This window comes from Dromiciops gliroides, chromosome X, assembly GCF_019393635.1.
Source record: "Dromiciops gliroides isolate mDroGli1 chromosome X, mDroGli1.pri, whole genome shotgun sequence".
Taxonomy (NCBI): Eukaryota; Metazoa; Chordata; class Mammalia; order Microbiotheria; family Microbiotheriidae; genus Dromiciops; species Dromiciops gliroides.
In genome coordinates, this window is record NC_057867.1 from 84499457 (window position 1) to 84513781 (window position 14325).

At 38.7% G+C, this 14325-nt stretch overlaps 1 protein-coding gene across 2 annotated transcripts in view; it reads right to left on the reverse strand.

Annotated features, from left to right (window-relative positions):
* The window catches only part of LOC122733708 (E3 ubiquitin-protein ligase HUWE1-like), a 94277-nt gene that overhangs the window by 18847 nt on the left and 61105 nt on the right, over window positions 1-14325 (reverse strand). For both annotated transcript variants that reach the window (XM_043974330.1, XM_043974329.1), the window contains exons 41-57: window positions 13673-13887; window positions 12914-13125; window positions 11912-12094; window positions 10724-10896; window positions 8770-8918; window positions 8095-8170; window positions 7243-7341; window positions 6545-6693; window positions 6223-6397; window positions 5039-5264; window positions 4189-4367; window positions 3725-3814; window positions 3407-3555; window positions 2573-2618; window positions 1849-2115; window positions 1307-1559; window positions 941-1074 (exon numbers count right to left, since the gene is read on the reverse strand). In XM_043974330.1, the coding sequence (XP_043830265.1) occupies window positions 941-1074; window positions 1307-1559; window positions 1849-2115; window positions 2573-2618; window positions 3407-3555; window positions 3725-3814; window positions 4189-4367; window positions 5039-5264; window positions 6223-6397; window positions 6545-6693; window positions 7243-7341; window positions 8095-8170; window positions 8770-8918; window positions 10724-10896; window positions 11912-12094; window positions 12914-13125; window positions 13673-13887 (2775 nt within the window). The remainder of the gene's footprint in view (window positions 1-940; window positions 1075-1306; window positions 1560-1848; window positions 2116-2572; window positions 2619-3406; window positions 3556-3724; window positions 3815-4188; window positions 4368-5038; window positions 5265-6222; window positions 6398-6544; window positions 6694-7242; window positions 7342-8094; window positions 8171-8769; window positions 8919-10723; window positions 10897-11911; window positions 12095-12913; window positions 13126-13672; window positions 13888-14325) is intronic.

A 14325-nucleotide genomic window follows, 5' to 3' on the forward strand; every position in this document is an offset into this window, starting at 1 on the left:
TGACCATTCAACTGGCAAATGAGTTGTATTCTTATAAACTGACTCAGTTCTTTATATATTTAAGAAAAGGTGGGCCTTGTTTCCATATGGAGGTCCAGAGAAGAATTCACAAACAGGAAAAAGGAGACAAAGGTGGAGAAAGAGAAGACAGGTTAAAAAAAAAATAGTCAAATCTGCAGTGAAGCAGATGGTCTTTGGCCTTATTCAAAACACAACTCCTAACAGGGAACCTTCTCCTAGGACATCCAACTTGGAAGCATCTTAAAAATCTAGTTTAACCCATAGCTGAGCAGGAACTTTTCTGGGGTGTCCAAAGTTCATACCAACCTCCTTTCCTGTTCCAGGATATTTATAGCACTTAACTGTTCCCTGTCCTGGCAATTAATTATGTACATTTTCTTATAGTAGCTTACATTGGTTTTAAAAATGCTTTCCTCAGCACAATACTGAGGTAGGGAGTTCAAATTTTATACTTTTTAGGTGAGAAAACACATAAAAAGCTTAATAATACGCTGAAATGACATGACTAATAGTTTAAGAGATTTCATGTTTCTAGACTTAAGAACACACATGAGGGAATTATATATGTGGTTTAACTCATTAACCAGACTTTCAGTATCACCAACAATGACCACTGAATAAATGCCTATTCTACAAAAATAGACATGAAACTTCTAGAAGGTAATGATTATTTCTATTAGACCAAACAAGCTTAAGCAACTACACTGGGCATCAACAAGATAAGACTATCATCAAGCCTGAAAACTATCCAAAGACCATTTATCTTTATTCCACCGACATAAACTAACAGAACATGTCTCTCACCCAAAAGAGGCCTTTTATAAAAGTTCCCAAAGTTCTCCTTGTTTACCTGATTATTTACTGTCAACTGACACTCCCTAGCATTATCTGAAAACATGTGCCATTACTGAGGTATCACCTGCAAGAGGATCATCTTCTTCACTGCTTGTTGAAGGCAGTGGCTCTTCTAAGTTATCCCTGGAATCTGCACCAGAAATGGCTACAGCAGAATCTCGGGTGGAGGAACTTTCAGAGGAGGATGCTGGAGGAGAGCTAGGTAAAACATGAAAGGGAGGTTATTCTGATGAGTGGAATACTTTGGAACAATCACATTCCCTTCTAAGACAAGAAACACAGTTCTTGCCCCTTTTCCCAATCTTCAAGGTCTTGTTGGGCTTGAAAAAATCCTTTGCTTCCTGGCACTTCTACTTTGATCCTCCCAAATTTAATCCGTCCTTGTAATTAAAAAAAAAAAAAAAAGGAGTTACATGAAAACATATTTCACCTGTCTTCAGTTTGCTGCTGGGATTCATTCGGCCCATCTCCACTACCCTGTGTTTCTGTACCAGGCTGAGGAATATCCACAGGAGTAGTGGTGTCTAACCCAGAGGGGTCTATACTGCTGGATATTGCACTGTCCCCAACTCCCTCCTCCAGGTTGCAGGATGCCAGGCTGCTAGTATCCATTGGGGAGCCTTCCAATTGGCTGCTCACGGCAGTTAGGACATCTGAATCCTCAGCTCTTTCTGGAGATGAGGCTGTGTAAAACCCACAAGAAGTCAGAGAATATAAATTCAGAAATCAATGAAAAACCTTGTTAGACAACAAACTGGTCATAATTGCTAGTAAACACCAGGCTTCCTAGTCTTACTTTATACAGAGACAAGAGACTACATTACTTATTGAATTATGTCTCATCAGGAGTAGAATCAGGAGAATTGGTGCTAGGCTTTTTAAATCCTCTTCTAGTTCTAACACTCTGTGATCCAAAAAATGTATGGAAAAAATACATTTTAAAAATGCAAAAGGCAAAAATTCTTTACTTACTTATTGTGGGAGCTGGTGATAATTCCATTTGTATCGTCTCTGTTTCACCACTTGGTCTTCTGGGATCTAAGAGTTCTTGCTGTACAGGCATCACAAGCTGTGAAGAGGACTCTGGTGTATTTGGCATGTGAAGCTGCTGGGAAACAGCTGGTAGGGGTGGCACAGATGCTTGTTGGTGAGAAGATTCCAGAGCAACAAGAGTGTGTTTGGGTCTAACTGAGGTGCCTTCTGTTGTAGCTGGGTAGTTATCAGGCCTGGAGGTCCTATCTTGTTTGGAAGAAAAAGAAGTTATATTAAAAAGAAACCTGGGGGGCAGCTAGGTGGTGCAGTGGATAAAGCACCGGCCCTGGATTTATGAGTTCCTGAGTTCAAAATCTGGCCTTAGACACTTGAAACTTACTGGCTGTGTGACCCTGGGCAAGTCACTTAACCCCCATTGCCCTGCAAAAAAAAAAAGGAACCTGGCTGTCACTGGTAAATACATTCAGTTTAAAAAGGGCCTGGTTACATGTAAGAGAACTCTATTTTCCTCACCTCTGTCCTACAGCACAGCTCAACAAAAGAACATATAGGGTATAAACTTAAACTATACAATCTTATCCTCCTTCCATAGAACACAGGGTTTCTTCAATTTTGGGCCACAGTTATCTACTTGGAAGAGGTGGGTAAAATATGGTAACCATTGATTTTTATAAGAAAGGTTGGAAAAAGAAGAAATAATTACCTGATAAATTTTGTTCAGTAGTATTACTTGTTTTGGATGCGGTACCCTTTGGAGGGAAAATATGGAATTTTGATTAACAAAAGGTCTTATTCATTTAAATTTGGAATGCATTATTAATCTATACATATTTATGTCACTAGAGAGTAGAATGTTAGTATAAAAATCAAGGTTTACTTTTGTACTTGTACAATTTTGTATTATTCAAATCTAAAAAAAATATTTGGTATATAGTACAAACTTAATGCTTTAAGTTTTCTGGTATAGTGAGTATAACTAAAGATACATTTTAAAAAGTGTGTCAGAACACATTGGGGATGCCATGAATATATATCTGAGAGGGCTAATCCCTTTTATGACCTAGTATACTCTACCAATTCCACCTAGCCCTGACTTTTGAGAGTAATTTTTTCAATAGTTCATTTACTTCACTAATTGTGACAGAGTAAAACTGGAACTGAGTTTAACTATTTACTATTGCTAAATCCAAGATGTTAGGGTTAGGGTTATATTTCCTGGTCAATTATAGGGTAGAGTTATGAACTATGAACTAGTTTTATCTAAGTTACTATCTTTGTTGTATGACCATATGGACTAAAGTCTTCCTTTGGGTTGGACTAGATGATATCAGATATGACTTCATGGGGCAGCTAGGTGGCACAGTGGGTAAAGCACCAGCCCTGGATTCAGGAGTACCTGAATTCAAATCTGACTGCAGAAACTCGACACTTACTAGCTGTGTGACCCTGGGCAAATCATTTAACCACCACTGCCCCCCCCCAAAAAAGAAAACAAAAAAGAAAAAGAAATGACTTCAATTAAAATAATTTAAGTAACCTGTGTATTCTGATCCTTATTCTCTTCTTTAGTCATGCCACCTATCTTAGTTTCTTCCTCAGCTAGCTGCTTCCTGCGTTTCTCTCGCCTCTCCTCCAGTTCCTCATCCCTCAGGGACTCCAGGTGATTGATGATGGGTACTTTCACCACTAAATGTGAGAAGACAGAGAAGGAATCAGAAACCATTTTTTGTTAAAGTGGAAGGATAAAATGAGATAAAGGGAACCGGAGATGAAGTTCTTCCTTGTTCACAATCTCCTTTGGCTCCCAAAACTCTACGGACCACCCACTTCCTATGGCACTGACCCTTAAACTCACCAGAAACACAGTCATGCATACTTTCAGCATCAAGAACTTTGCATTCTTCTGTCCACCGGGTTAGGGCTGTGGGAATGCTAGAAAGAGTTCCTGCGACAGGATGAAAAGGATTAAGAATCATTTCTAACTATTCTCTTACTCTCTTTATGCCTCCCTCCTGACGAATAAACCAAAGCTGAGGCTATATGAACAAGAGTATGAGAGCTAAGGGGTCAGAAAGTGTCCCTAATAGTGAAACCAAAGTTCAAAACAGGTTGGAATACTAATGGTTATGCAATTCCTTACTCTTTAAGAAAGCACACTAAATTTTGATTCTGTATACACAGTGACTAAATTCTTGCTCTCAAAGGGTTCCATTACATTTTCTGAAATCCAGCATTAGTAAGGAATATTCTTGTTGGGCTGTAAATTGATAGCTGGTAACAGAACAGGTCCTGCCCTCTGAACCCCACCCATAAACTTGCCTGCCTGGCTTGTAGCTGTGCTCTGATCATGGAAGAAGTCATCAAGCAATTCATCATCTGAACGGGCAATGATATGTACATCATCATTACCCACTAGAAGGCGTGCTCGTCCCCGGCTTTGAAGGGGGAGACTGCTACTAAGCTGAAGAATATCTGCAGCAGCAGAGGGACCCAGCAACCTGTAATCGCAATTTGACAACCATATCTCCAAGAGATTATTTTCCAGGTAAAACAACTCACCCTTGGTTATTCTTTCGCTTGTCATTACCTTTCTGAAAATAGCTGTATTTAATTTTTTAGTATTATTATCATGAGACTAATATTTAACTTGGGTAGAAAATAAGGTTTTTCTTTTCCTGATTCTGCAAACTATACAGTTAATGTAATCTCAAGATTACATTAACTTTTTGACAAGCTATGTCACACTGTAATGAAAATGCAAATATGTAAATGAGCATAAACTCAGATATATAAATAAGAGTTTAAGAAAACAAGCAAAATGAACGAATTGTATCCTCACTGCTTAATCATGTATTTATTTAGCTCACTTCACTGATTTCCAATTGTTAACTTTGATCTAAAAGATGCAATAACATAGTAGTATCACATCACGTGATTAATGTTCTACATAAGAAATGTAAAACTCATGTTAACTCATGTTTATGAATGAATATTAACATCTGAAATACATAGCAATATTAACTCTTCCTAACTTGTACAATAAATTCTTGGATTTTTGTACCGAAGAATGAAAAGCTTGCAGTAAACTGATTACAACATTATAATTTGGCAGAAATAGGAAGTCTGATATAAATTCCTAGGAGCGAAGATAGTCTTAGTGCAAACTCACCTCTGCAGAATGAGAGGAGGATTGGGCTGTCTATTTCCAGGGTAGTGGACATGGATCGTGTGGCCTGTGTTGGCAGTCAATTGCCTCAATGTCCTCTGGCTTCGACCAATGCTCTGTGCCAGGCGGGTGGTGGAGCCACTACCAAGGGTAAGGGAGCTATGATCTGCATGCCGTACCATCAATGGATGTGTAGTAGGGATGTTTCCTGGGGAAGGGGGTATATCTGCTGTAAGGAGATACACATGCGTTAGGAGTGTTTTCTTGATCCCTATATGCTGTCTTGGATAAAAGTCTGGGTAAAGAAAGAAGCTAAGATCTTTGTGGAGCAGAAAAAAGTCTAGGAAAATCATAGACTGTTAGAGCTGTTAGGGCACTAGGGATTACTGGATGAAAACATTTTGGACCCCCAAATTTAACAATATATCTATTTGGATAGTTTTTTAATGAATTTTTAAATGTGTTGTACTTGGGTTAATACAGGATTGAGGGCTGAATGATTCAGAAAATTCTCATTTGGACTGAGTGACAGGATCATCAAACCAAAAAAATCTCTAAAATATATTGTTGATATAACCCTAACCCTAACCCTAACCCAAAACTGAGAAAACTGCAAAGCTAAGAACCAAACTCCTTGTCCTTCTACAGAACTGCTACCTCATTTTCTAAAATCACCTGTCTCACTTAAAAATTCTTCTTTCAAGGGCAGCTAGGTGGCACAGTGAATAGAGCAACGGCCCTGGAGTCAGGAGTACCTGAGTTCAAATCCGGCCTCATACACTTAACACTTACTAGCTGTGTGATCCTGGGCAAGTCACTTAACCCCAATTGCCTCACTAAAAAAAAAAAAAAACCAAAAAACTTCTTTCAGGGTGGAAGACTCAGCTTCCTTAAGATCATTTGTAATGGCTGTACTTTGTCCTGACTTTTGAAAGTGCTGGTAGAAATATCTTCCATGGGGCATATTCCCCCAAAGATAAATTTAGTATATGTTTGGTTTAAGTTTTGGCAAAAGTTACATAACTTCTATGTGCCTCAGTTTCCTCATGTATTAAATAGTCCTAAAATCTAAATACACCGCTTTTCCTCTCCTCTAGAGGTCACTGTTTATCAAATCTGGTCATTTAAAGTGTTTATCGTTATCTGTAAGAGTTCAAAATAAATGACTCATATTGTGACTATCTTACTAGCACTGGAGAACATGTTGTCAAACTCAATTATAAGGTCATCTTCCCGGTCAAAGCGTTCAAAGCGGACCAGAGGAGAAGCATTCATGTCAGGATAATCTTCATCCAATTCCATCTCAGATCCATCATCATCCTCATCCTCATCCTCATCTCCTTCTTCACCCTCTTCATCGTCCTAAAGTAGAAAATAGGAAAAAATGGAACTGAAGTTTGTAAGCCTACTTCCTAGAAGGTAGAAATAGCAGGAACATCAGATGGAAATATACAATCAAGATTTATGCAACCTATTTCTGTTTATATCCCAACACTCTTGGTTTATAACCTGATCGTCATCATCGTCGTCATCGTCGTCATCATCGTCGTCATCTTCCTCTTCATCTTGACTATCATCTTCATCCTCATTGCTACCACTGCTATCCTCTTCCTGAGTGTGCTCTTCCTCATCTTCAGGATCCAAGATATTCATTGAATCTAAAACAAATAGCCACAGTAGTGAATAATGTCAAGGACTATAAACATGGGCTAATACATAGGCAACAACAAGTGAAAAGGGAGACTAGCTACCAATGGAGAAGGAAGAACCATAAGTTGGATCCCACTAGTGAGGCACAACATATTACTGCTATTTAAAGGGGTACTTATAGATCTTGTGGCCAGGGCTGGCTAGGGCTACTGGTGGTCTTGGTGCACCGCCCCCCCCCACTTTTTGGTAATATGCCTCCCTCTTATCTGCCACATTCTTTTGGTTAATGGATCTATATCACTGGGAGAAATGAAACAAAACAAAAACTCAGGTAAGACAAAATTTTAGTCAATTAGCCAATGTAAAACTGCTAACTTAAATTCTTCACCCAAGAACAGATTGGGCAACTTGCAGAAGTGCATGCACAGGGTTTGTGAGACATATGAAGATCAGAAGAGACCCAAATACTATCCATCTGGGTAGGTAAGAACCTGGAGGAAAAGAGTGCCAGGCTTGAAGGGCAAAGAGGGAGGGTCATTTTGCCTTTGCACTCTCACCTTCTCGGTTGGCCTGTAAGGTGGAACCCTGGCTGAGGTTGGAGGTAGCTTCATCCATCAACACATCCTCCTGTGACTCGTCCTCTCCGTTTCTGCCCACTGAAGGTTAAGAGCAGACCCCCCCAACCACTGAATAACTGGGAATGGTTTTCTTTTTCATCTTAGGTGGGCCCACACTACACCTTTATGTAGATCCTGTACCTATTCTTCTCCCAGAAATATTTCCTTCAAATGCAAATGGACCTCTAGCTTTTCTATTCATCAAACAGAACCACAAATAAGTTTGTCCCTTTTAGGAAGAAAGGGCACATATTACACTTATCCGGGGCTTCATAAAGTCTAATTTTTGAAACAAGATCAATATCATACTGCATGAATATTGCTGAATTCTGGGGAAAGGCAGATAATAATTACCATAATTCAAACTAAGAAATGAAATATTTAACTTGCAGCTCTCTTAAAGATTCTTGGAGTAAAACAGGGATTTTGTATTTGCTTTGCTGAGCCCTCCTTTAGCCAGACTTTATTTTTTAAATTTTTTGTGTGGCAATGAGGGTTAAGTGACTTGCCCAGGGTCACACAGCTTGTGTCAAGTGTTTGAGGCCAAATTCGAACTCAGGTCCTCCTGATTCCAAGGCCGGTGCTTTATCCAATGCGCCACCTAGCTGCCCCTTAGCCAGACTCTAAAATACTTTGAGATAACATTAAGGATGTTATTTCAAAGATCTAAGAAAAAGCCTAGCATTATACATTCTTACAAAATTAAGAAATCAAAAGAAACATTTTCCCAGAATTTCTCAAAGAAAGAGATATTTAGCAGGAAAGAAACAAATTCAGTTCTACAATGCTCACCTATGATTGTACTGTTTCCTGATCCACCATCCCTTTCAAGCAACTCATCTATCAAGTCCTCCAGGTCATTCTCCACCTAAGAACAAACAATATAAAAGTGAAGAAAATCTGCTATTCTGCTCAATATTGATACCTCTAAGGGGATAGCAATGAAAATGGAAATTTGTGGCCAGATGTAAGGCGTAAGTTACTTGTGGTCAATCCTCACATCTAGACTATTCTTTGGCATGTCAGTACTGACACATAATAAACAACATAAACGGCTGCATTTGCCAGGAACAGATGCAAACACTAAATTGCTTTTCACTTGGACCTCTTTAAAAAAGACTGTGTTCCTTTTCAGGTTTCGTAGAAAATTCACACTCACCAGGAGCTCAGAATTAAAAAAACAAACAACCAAACAAAAACATTTTGGCTTTCTTGAAAAAAAAATGACCACATTCATTTTATGGGTTGGAGAAGCAGGATGAATTGACTTTCTCATTTGCAAATAGGCATTAAGTAGTTGAACCATAATATTAAGAAGATGGGAATTATGGGTATATGAGAGGTGGAGTTAGTAACTATGGACTAAGATACGAACTCACTTTTATCATTGGACTGGAGTTTCCTTAGAAAAGTTCAAAGGTGGGAACACAAAGCAGAAGCTCTGAGATTGATTCAGTGTCCTCATACCTGCATCTCCTGGGTACTAAGTACCTCTGGTTGCCCAGCAATCACAAGAGTATCATTTTCAGTTTCTCCATCCATTATATCCCCATCTGCAACCTCTGTCTGATTAACGTCATGATCCTCCTCATGCACTTCTGCCTCACCAATTAACCCTGAAACAACAAATTTATAAATTTACTCAGTCCTTAATAGGCACAATGTGAAGATGTTAAAGATCACAAAATTCTTTTTTCTTCTCCTCCCCCAACTAGATAAATTTTCTCTTAGGAGTGAATAAACATGGCAGTTTACCATAAGAACTAAAGAAGCAACATACAGTAAAGACAAAGGTGAAGGAGAACTCAGTGAGGGCTTCAAGTAGTCATGGAAGAATTCCAATAGGGGTGGAAATGGAGCTAGATGTTGAAAGAGAAAAAAAGATTACAAAGGAAAGTTCTAGAAATGAAAAAAAAGATCAGGGACTGAACTTAGTGAGAAAAAAATTTGGCAGGATTCAAAGACTTGAAGAAATCAAACTCAGAAAGAACTAAAGGCAGAGAAGGCCTCAAGGAGAAAAAAGGTGGTAAGACTTTTGAAAGTAGCTTAGTGATCATATTGTCTTCCAAGAAAATAAAAAAGGACTGAAAGAATAACTCTACTTTATAAAAGGCAGCTAGGTGGAGCACTGGATAGACTTTGGAGTTAGGAAGCATTGGGTTCAAATCCATATTCAGACACTAGTTGTGTAATACTAGGCAAGTCTCATAATCACTGGTCTGCTTTAATTTCCTCAATTATAAAATGGGGATGATAATAGGACCCCATTTCCCCTGAATCAAATGAGATAGGTGTAATGTGCTCAAGCACCTGACATAGCATATGCCCTATGTAAATACTGCCATCATTATTGTTATTTTTATAGAATTCCTTTAAAAACAAACAGAAAAATTATATGCAAAGACTTAGAAAAATTGATGCAGAAAATCAGAATAATGTGCAAATATAACACTAAGTAATTCAGAGTATATGCAATGATCAATCTTGTAAGATGGAGGTTCAGAATGGTGTATGTATTATTAGATGTGATATGTGAGTACTGAGTAAATGTTTTTCTTTGTTCTATGAGACAGCTTTATTAAGAGTATAACAAAAACTTAAAGTTTATAGACCTAAATCATAGTATAAGCCTCTGCATCATTTTATACAGATGAAAGTTTTTTTTTTTTTTTGGCAAGGCAATTGGGGTTAAATGACTTGCCCAGGGTCACAAAGCTAGTAAGTGTTAAGTGTCTGAGGCCGGATTTGAACTCAGGTCCTCCTGACTCCAGGGCCGGTGCTCTATCTATACTGCACCACCTAGCTCCCCATTAAGATATGGGGGAGTATTTTTTTTTTTTTTAGTGAGGCAATTAGGGTTAAGTGACTTGCCCAGGGTCACACAGCTAGTAAGAGTTAAGTGTCTGAGGCCAGATTTGAACTCAGGTACACCTGACTCTAGAGCCAGTGCTTATCTACTGCGCCACCTAGCTGCCCCTACTTAGAATTTCTAATGATTGCTAACCCTTCCTCCAACTCTTCTCTTTGCCTATCTTTTGAGAGTACTATCATTATGACAGTCACCCAGGCTTAACCAGCTTCCTCAGTTTCCCCTATCCAAAGTATCCAATTAACTGCCTGTCTACCTCACTACCAAAGCTTCCACCTACAAAGGACTTAAAGAAAAATGAGTAATAAGATGTCTTAGTCTTATGTATACTGCTTAACCTCTGTATGTTAATGAATAGACTCACATTATGAAGCACCTCAGAAACTTTTCCTTATTTTATAATAATGGGGAAAAGGTTATTACTCCCCAACTTTATGTGACTTAAAGGCTAGAGGGACATTTGCAGGTGGTTTTTATGGGACAAAGTATAAATAGGGTAGAGAACTAAAGTGTACTCATTCACTTTCTATATTGGAAGCCCCTCTTTCCTACCTGGGTCCTGTGTGTTGCTGTTAGCACCTTGGGATGTTCCCTGGGCATCCTGCTCAGATTTGCTCTTACTGGAAGCACTCTTGCTGCCAAATAGACTACTAGGTTGGTTCACAATCCGTGACAATGTCTCCAAAGGCTTCAAGGCAGCATTGACAGTGTTGGCCATGTTGGGACTAACAAAGAAGAGAGGAAAAAAAGTGAGAAGATTAAAAAATTCTGGGTATTCATATAAAGCATGACCATCATCTGTAGCCTAATATGTGGCTTGTGAGATATATGAAGCAAAAAATGTGGAATAGAGTTTTTTTTAAGTGAGGCAACTGGGGTTAAGTGACTTGCCCAGGGTCACACAGCTAGTAAGTGTTAAGTGTCTGAGTCCGGATTTGAACCCAGGTATTCCTCACTCCAGGGCCGGTGCTCTATCTACTGAGCCACCTAGCTGCCCTGGAATAGAGTTTTAAAGCAAAGTTTTAAGGCAAAAATCAGTATGATTACTTGGAGGATTTAGTAAAACAAGTGACATGCCAAGGGTCTGAATGTGTATGAGAAGCAAAAAACACCAAGTTGCACTAAGAACAACATTTGGGAACATGGAGCTATAGGCTAGTTGAGTCACATTCTAATCAATTATAAAATAAGCAGATCCAATATTATTCATGACTTTCACAGTTAATAGTATAAACAGAAACACTATTTTAAGTAATTCAGAAATTTGTGTAATAAAGTGAATATAATATTAAATGTATCACTATAATTGACATTCCTTTTGTTATAACTGAATAAAAGGAATTTTTATTTCATCTAAAAGAAAAAAAAAAGCAGACCCTCAAATCTGGAAGAAGCTATAAAACATGCTATTATTTTTACGTTAGAGAGAAACTAAGGTTAATAGAACAAGACTGTCTCAAGGTTGCATATCCAGTCAGTAGGAATAAGAATCACAGAAATCATTATACTGTCTTCCAGGGAACAGAGATTTTTGTAGACTATTCTTGTGAAGGAGGATGAAAGAATGGTGCATTGTACTTTGGAATAACAGGAATGAAAACAAGACATGACTTTAGAGAAAGGTATTCAAGAAAAAATCCAGAGGAGACAGCTTCAAATGGAAACTTGTCTTTCAAAATATTTCATCTTTCTCCCTAGTCGTGCTATATTGCTGCCCTGGAAGCAGACCAAGAGTCTTACCTGGAGAGGTCTAGACTGTGTGGTACTCGTGCCAGGTCATTCACTAGTCCCTTCTTCAAAAAGAGTCTGATGATGTTATTCATGCCATTTTGTTGGGTCTTTGCTGTGGCAGTGCTGTAAAAGCTGGATGTGGAGGGACAGGACTCCATGATAGTACTGATGATGCACATCACCGCCTGGAGCCTGGTGAAATGAATAGTTCTAAGTTTAGCCTAGGCTTTGTTCCCTCCTCAAAATACATAATCTTGTAGGTACTTTAAATCTTTCTTATTTCCTTTTCTTCAGAAGTAACATGCAAGTATGTTTACAAAACTGCTTATTTATTCTAAACAAACAAGTTTTTTGGGATGGTCTGCTAAAAATTTTTTTGGCTTCCTACTATCTATAGACTATAAACAACTCCTTAATAGCAGGAAACTAAAAGTGAACTCTGAACCCTAACTGGGCACTGCTTAAAACATCTTTCACCTACTATTTTAGGACTTTCCCACAACACAATTGGGTTAATTACTTCCACTCTTTTATTCCTTGTCTTCTTTTGTGTTATCTTCACCCATCAGGTTTTAAACTTCTAAAAACCAGAACTGTTCTTTGTCTTTCTTTGTATCCCTAGTGCTTATCAGGCACTTAATATTTCTTTCTTTTTTTAGTGAGGCAATCGGGGTTAAGTGACTTGCCCAGGGTCACACAGCTAGTAAGTGTTGAGTGTCTGCGGCCGGATTTGAACTCAGGTACTCCTGACTCCAGGGCTGGTGCTCTATCCACTGTGCCACCTAGCTGCCCCCACACTTAATGTTTCTTGACTGATCTTCCTACAATTTAAGCACTGGACTCAGCACAGAGTATGTTAAGTTTCACAGGCTCCAAAGAACAGAAGTTAAATACTGCTTGCCTTTGTTTTTTTTGTATAGCCCTTAAGCTAAGAACAATTTTACACTTTTAAATTTAATAAAACCAAATGGACTCTATTTAGCTTACCTTTCTTTAGGCTTAGCTACTTACCTGGCATGTTTTTCTGTACTCTCAGCCATTGCTAGTGCTCGGCCTAAAGCTGCTTTCACTTCATTTACTAAAGCCACCTGAGCATCTGTCCCACTTCCTGCTACTGCCAGGCTGGCTAGAAATAGGCGGGCCAGAGCTGGAGTATCCTTGTCTTCTGCATTCTGAGTATGTGGAAGGAGGTGGTCCAGGACAAATGCCAGAACACTGCAGTCCTATAACATCATGAAACATAACCTAGACTCACAAACACAAATAGCTTTTTTTGGGAGTGGGGCAATGAGGGTTAAGTGACTTGCCCAAGGTCACACAGCTAGTCAAGTGTCAGAGGCTGGATGTAAACTCAGGTCCTCTTGAATCCAGAGCTGGTGCTTTATTCACTGCAACACCTAGCTGTCCCACAAATGCCTTTTTGACAGAACACCACTAACAACAAAAGCTATATTATCAGAGAGAGAAAGAAGCCTTGGGAAATGGAGTTTAATTTTTTCACTTCTGAGAAAATAAAGCCAATGGCAAGGAATGGGAATGAACTGATGGAATCAGGAGAAGAATTTTAGAAATCCCAATGCCAAGGTGTCTCTCCAAAGCCCTTTGGTATATAGAACTCAAGTTAAATCTGTTTTGGTACTTTAAACTGTGATTAAAATTAGCTAAATCATTTGTTCTATTTTAACCAAACTTTCAGCCTCCGTCTTCTCTGATACTTCCACTTTATCCCCTTCTCACCATAGAAAAAAGTCATTCAGGCACTCAAAATACCTCTTTGATTAGTTCAGATTGGCCCACAGTGTAGCTGTAATTGGCAATCAGGGTTGCAATACCAACATAGGACCTAACCAACTCGGCCAATAGCCTAAGGATGGTGGAGGTTGGCATTAGAGGTTTGCTGCCTTTGGCTTTCTGTTTGCCTTCTTCAAAGTCTTGATCTGCTTCCTTGTCCTTTTTCTCTTCCCGAGACTCTTCTGGAGTCAAAACTGTTGAGACAGACACGGACACTAAGGCACCCTTTCAGCTTTACAATTTGCACTTTACCAGAATAGTGACAACAAAAAGCAGATGAAAATTTAGGGGCAATGGTAGACACTTAAAGATTTAGAAATGAAAAAGTTTTTAGGTGGACCAGAGAAAATGAGCAAGAACGAAGAAGTCATGTTACCTGGGATGATATGATACTATTCATTACTTCTATCTTGCAGAAACCCAATACTATTAAAAAGGTCCCTCATTCTTAATGACAGTTAACTGTATTAAAAGGCATAATGGTTTTAAAATGGATCCTGTAATGCTGTATTTATTTCACAGGCACTAATTTTGTTATCAGCTTCTCATGGCCGTACATTGAGGCCATTTATAAGAAAAACAAAGTTCACCAAATGAAGATGACCATGGTTACCCTGCCTAGATAACAAATG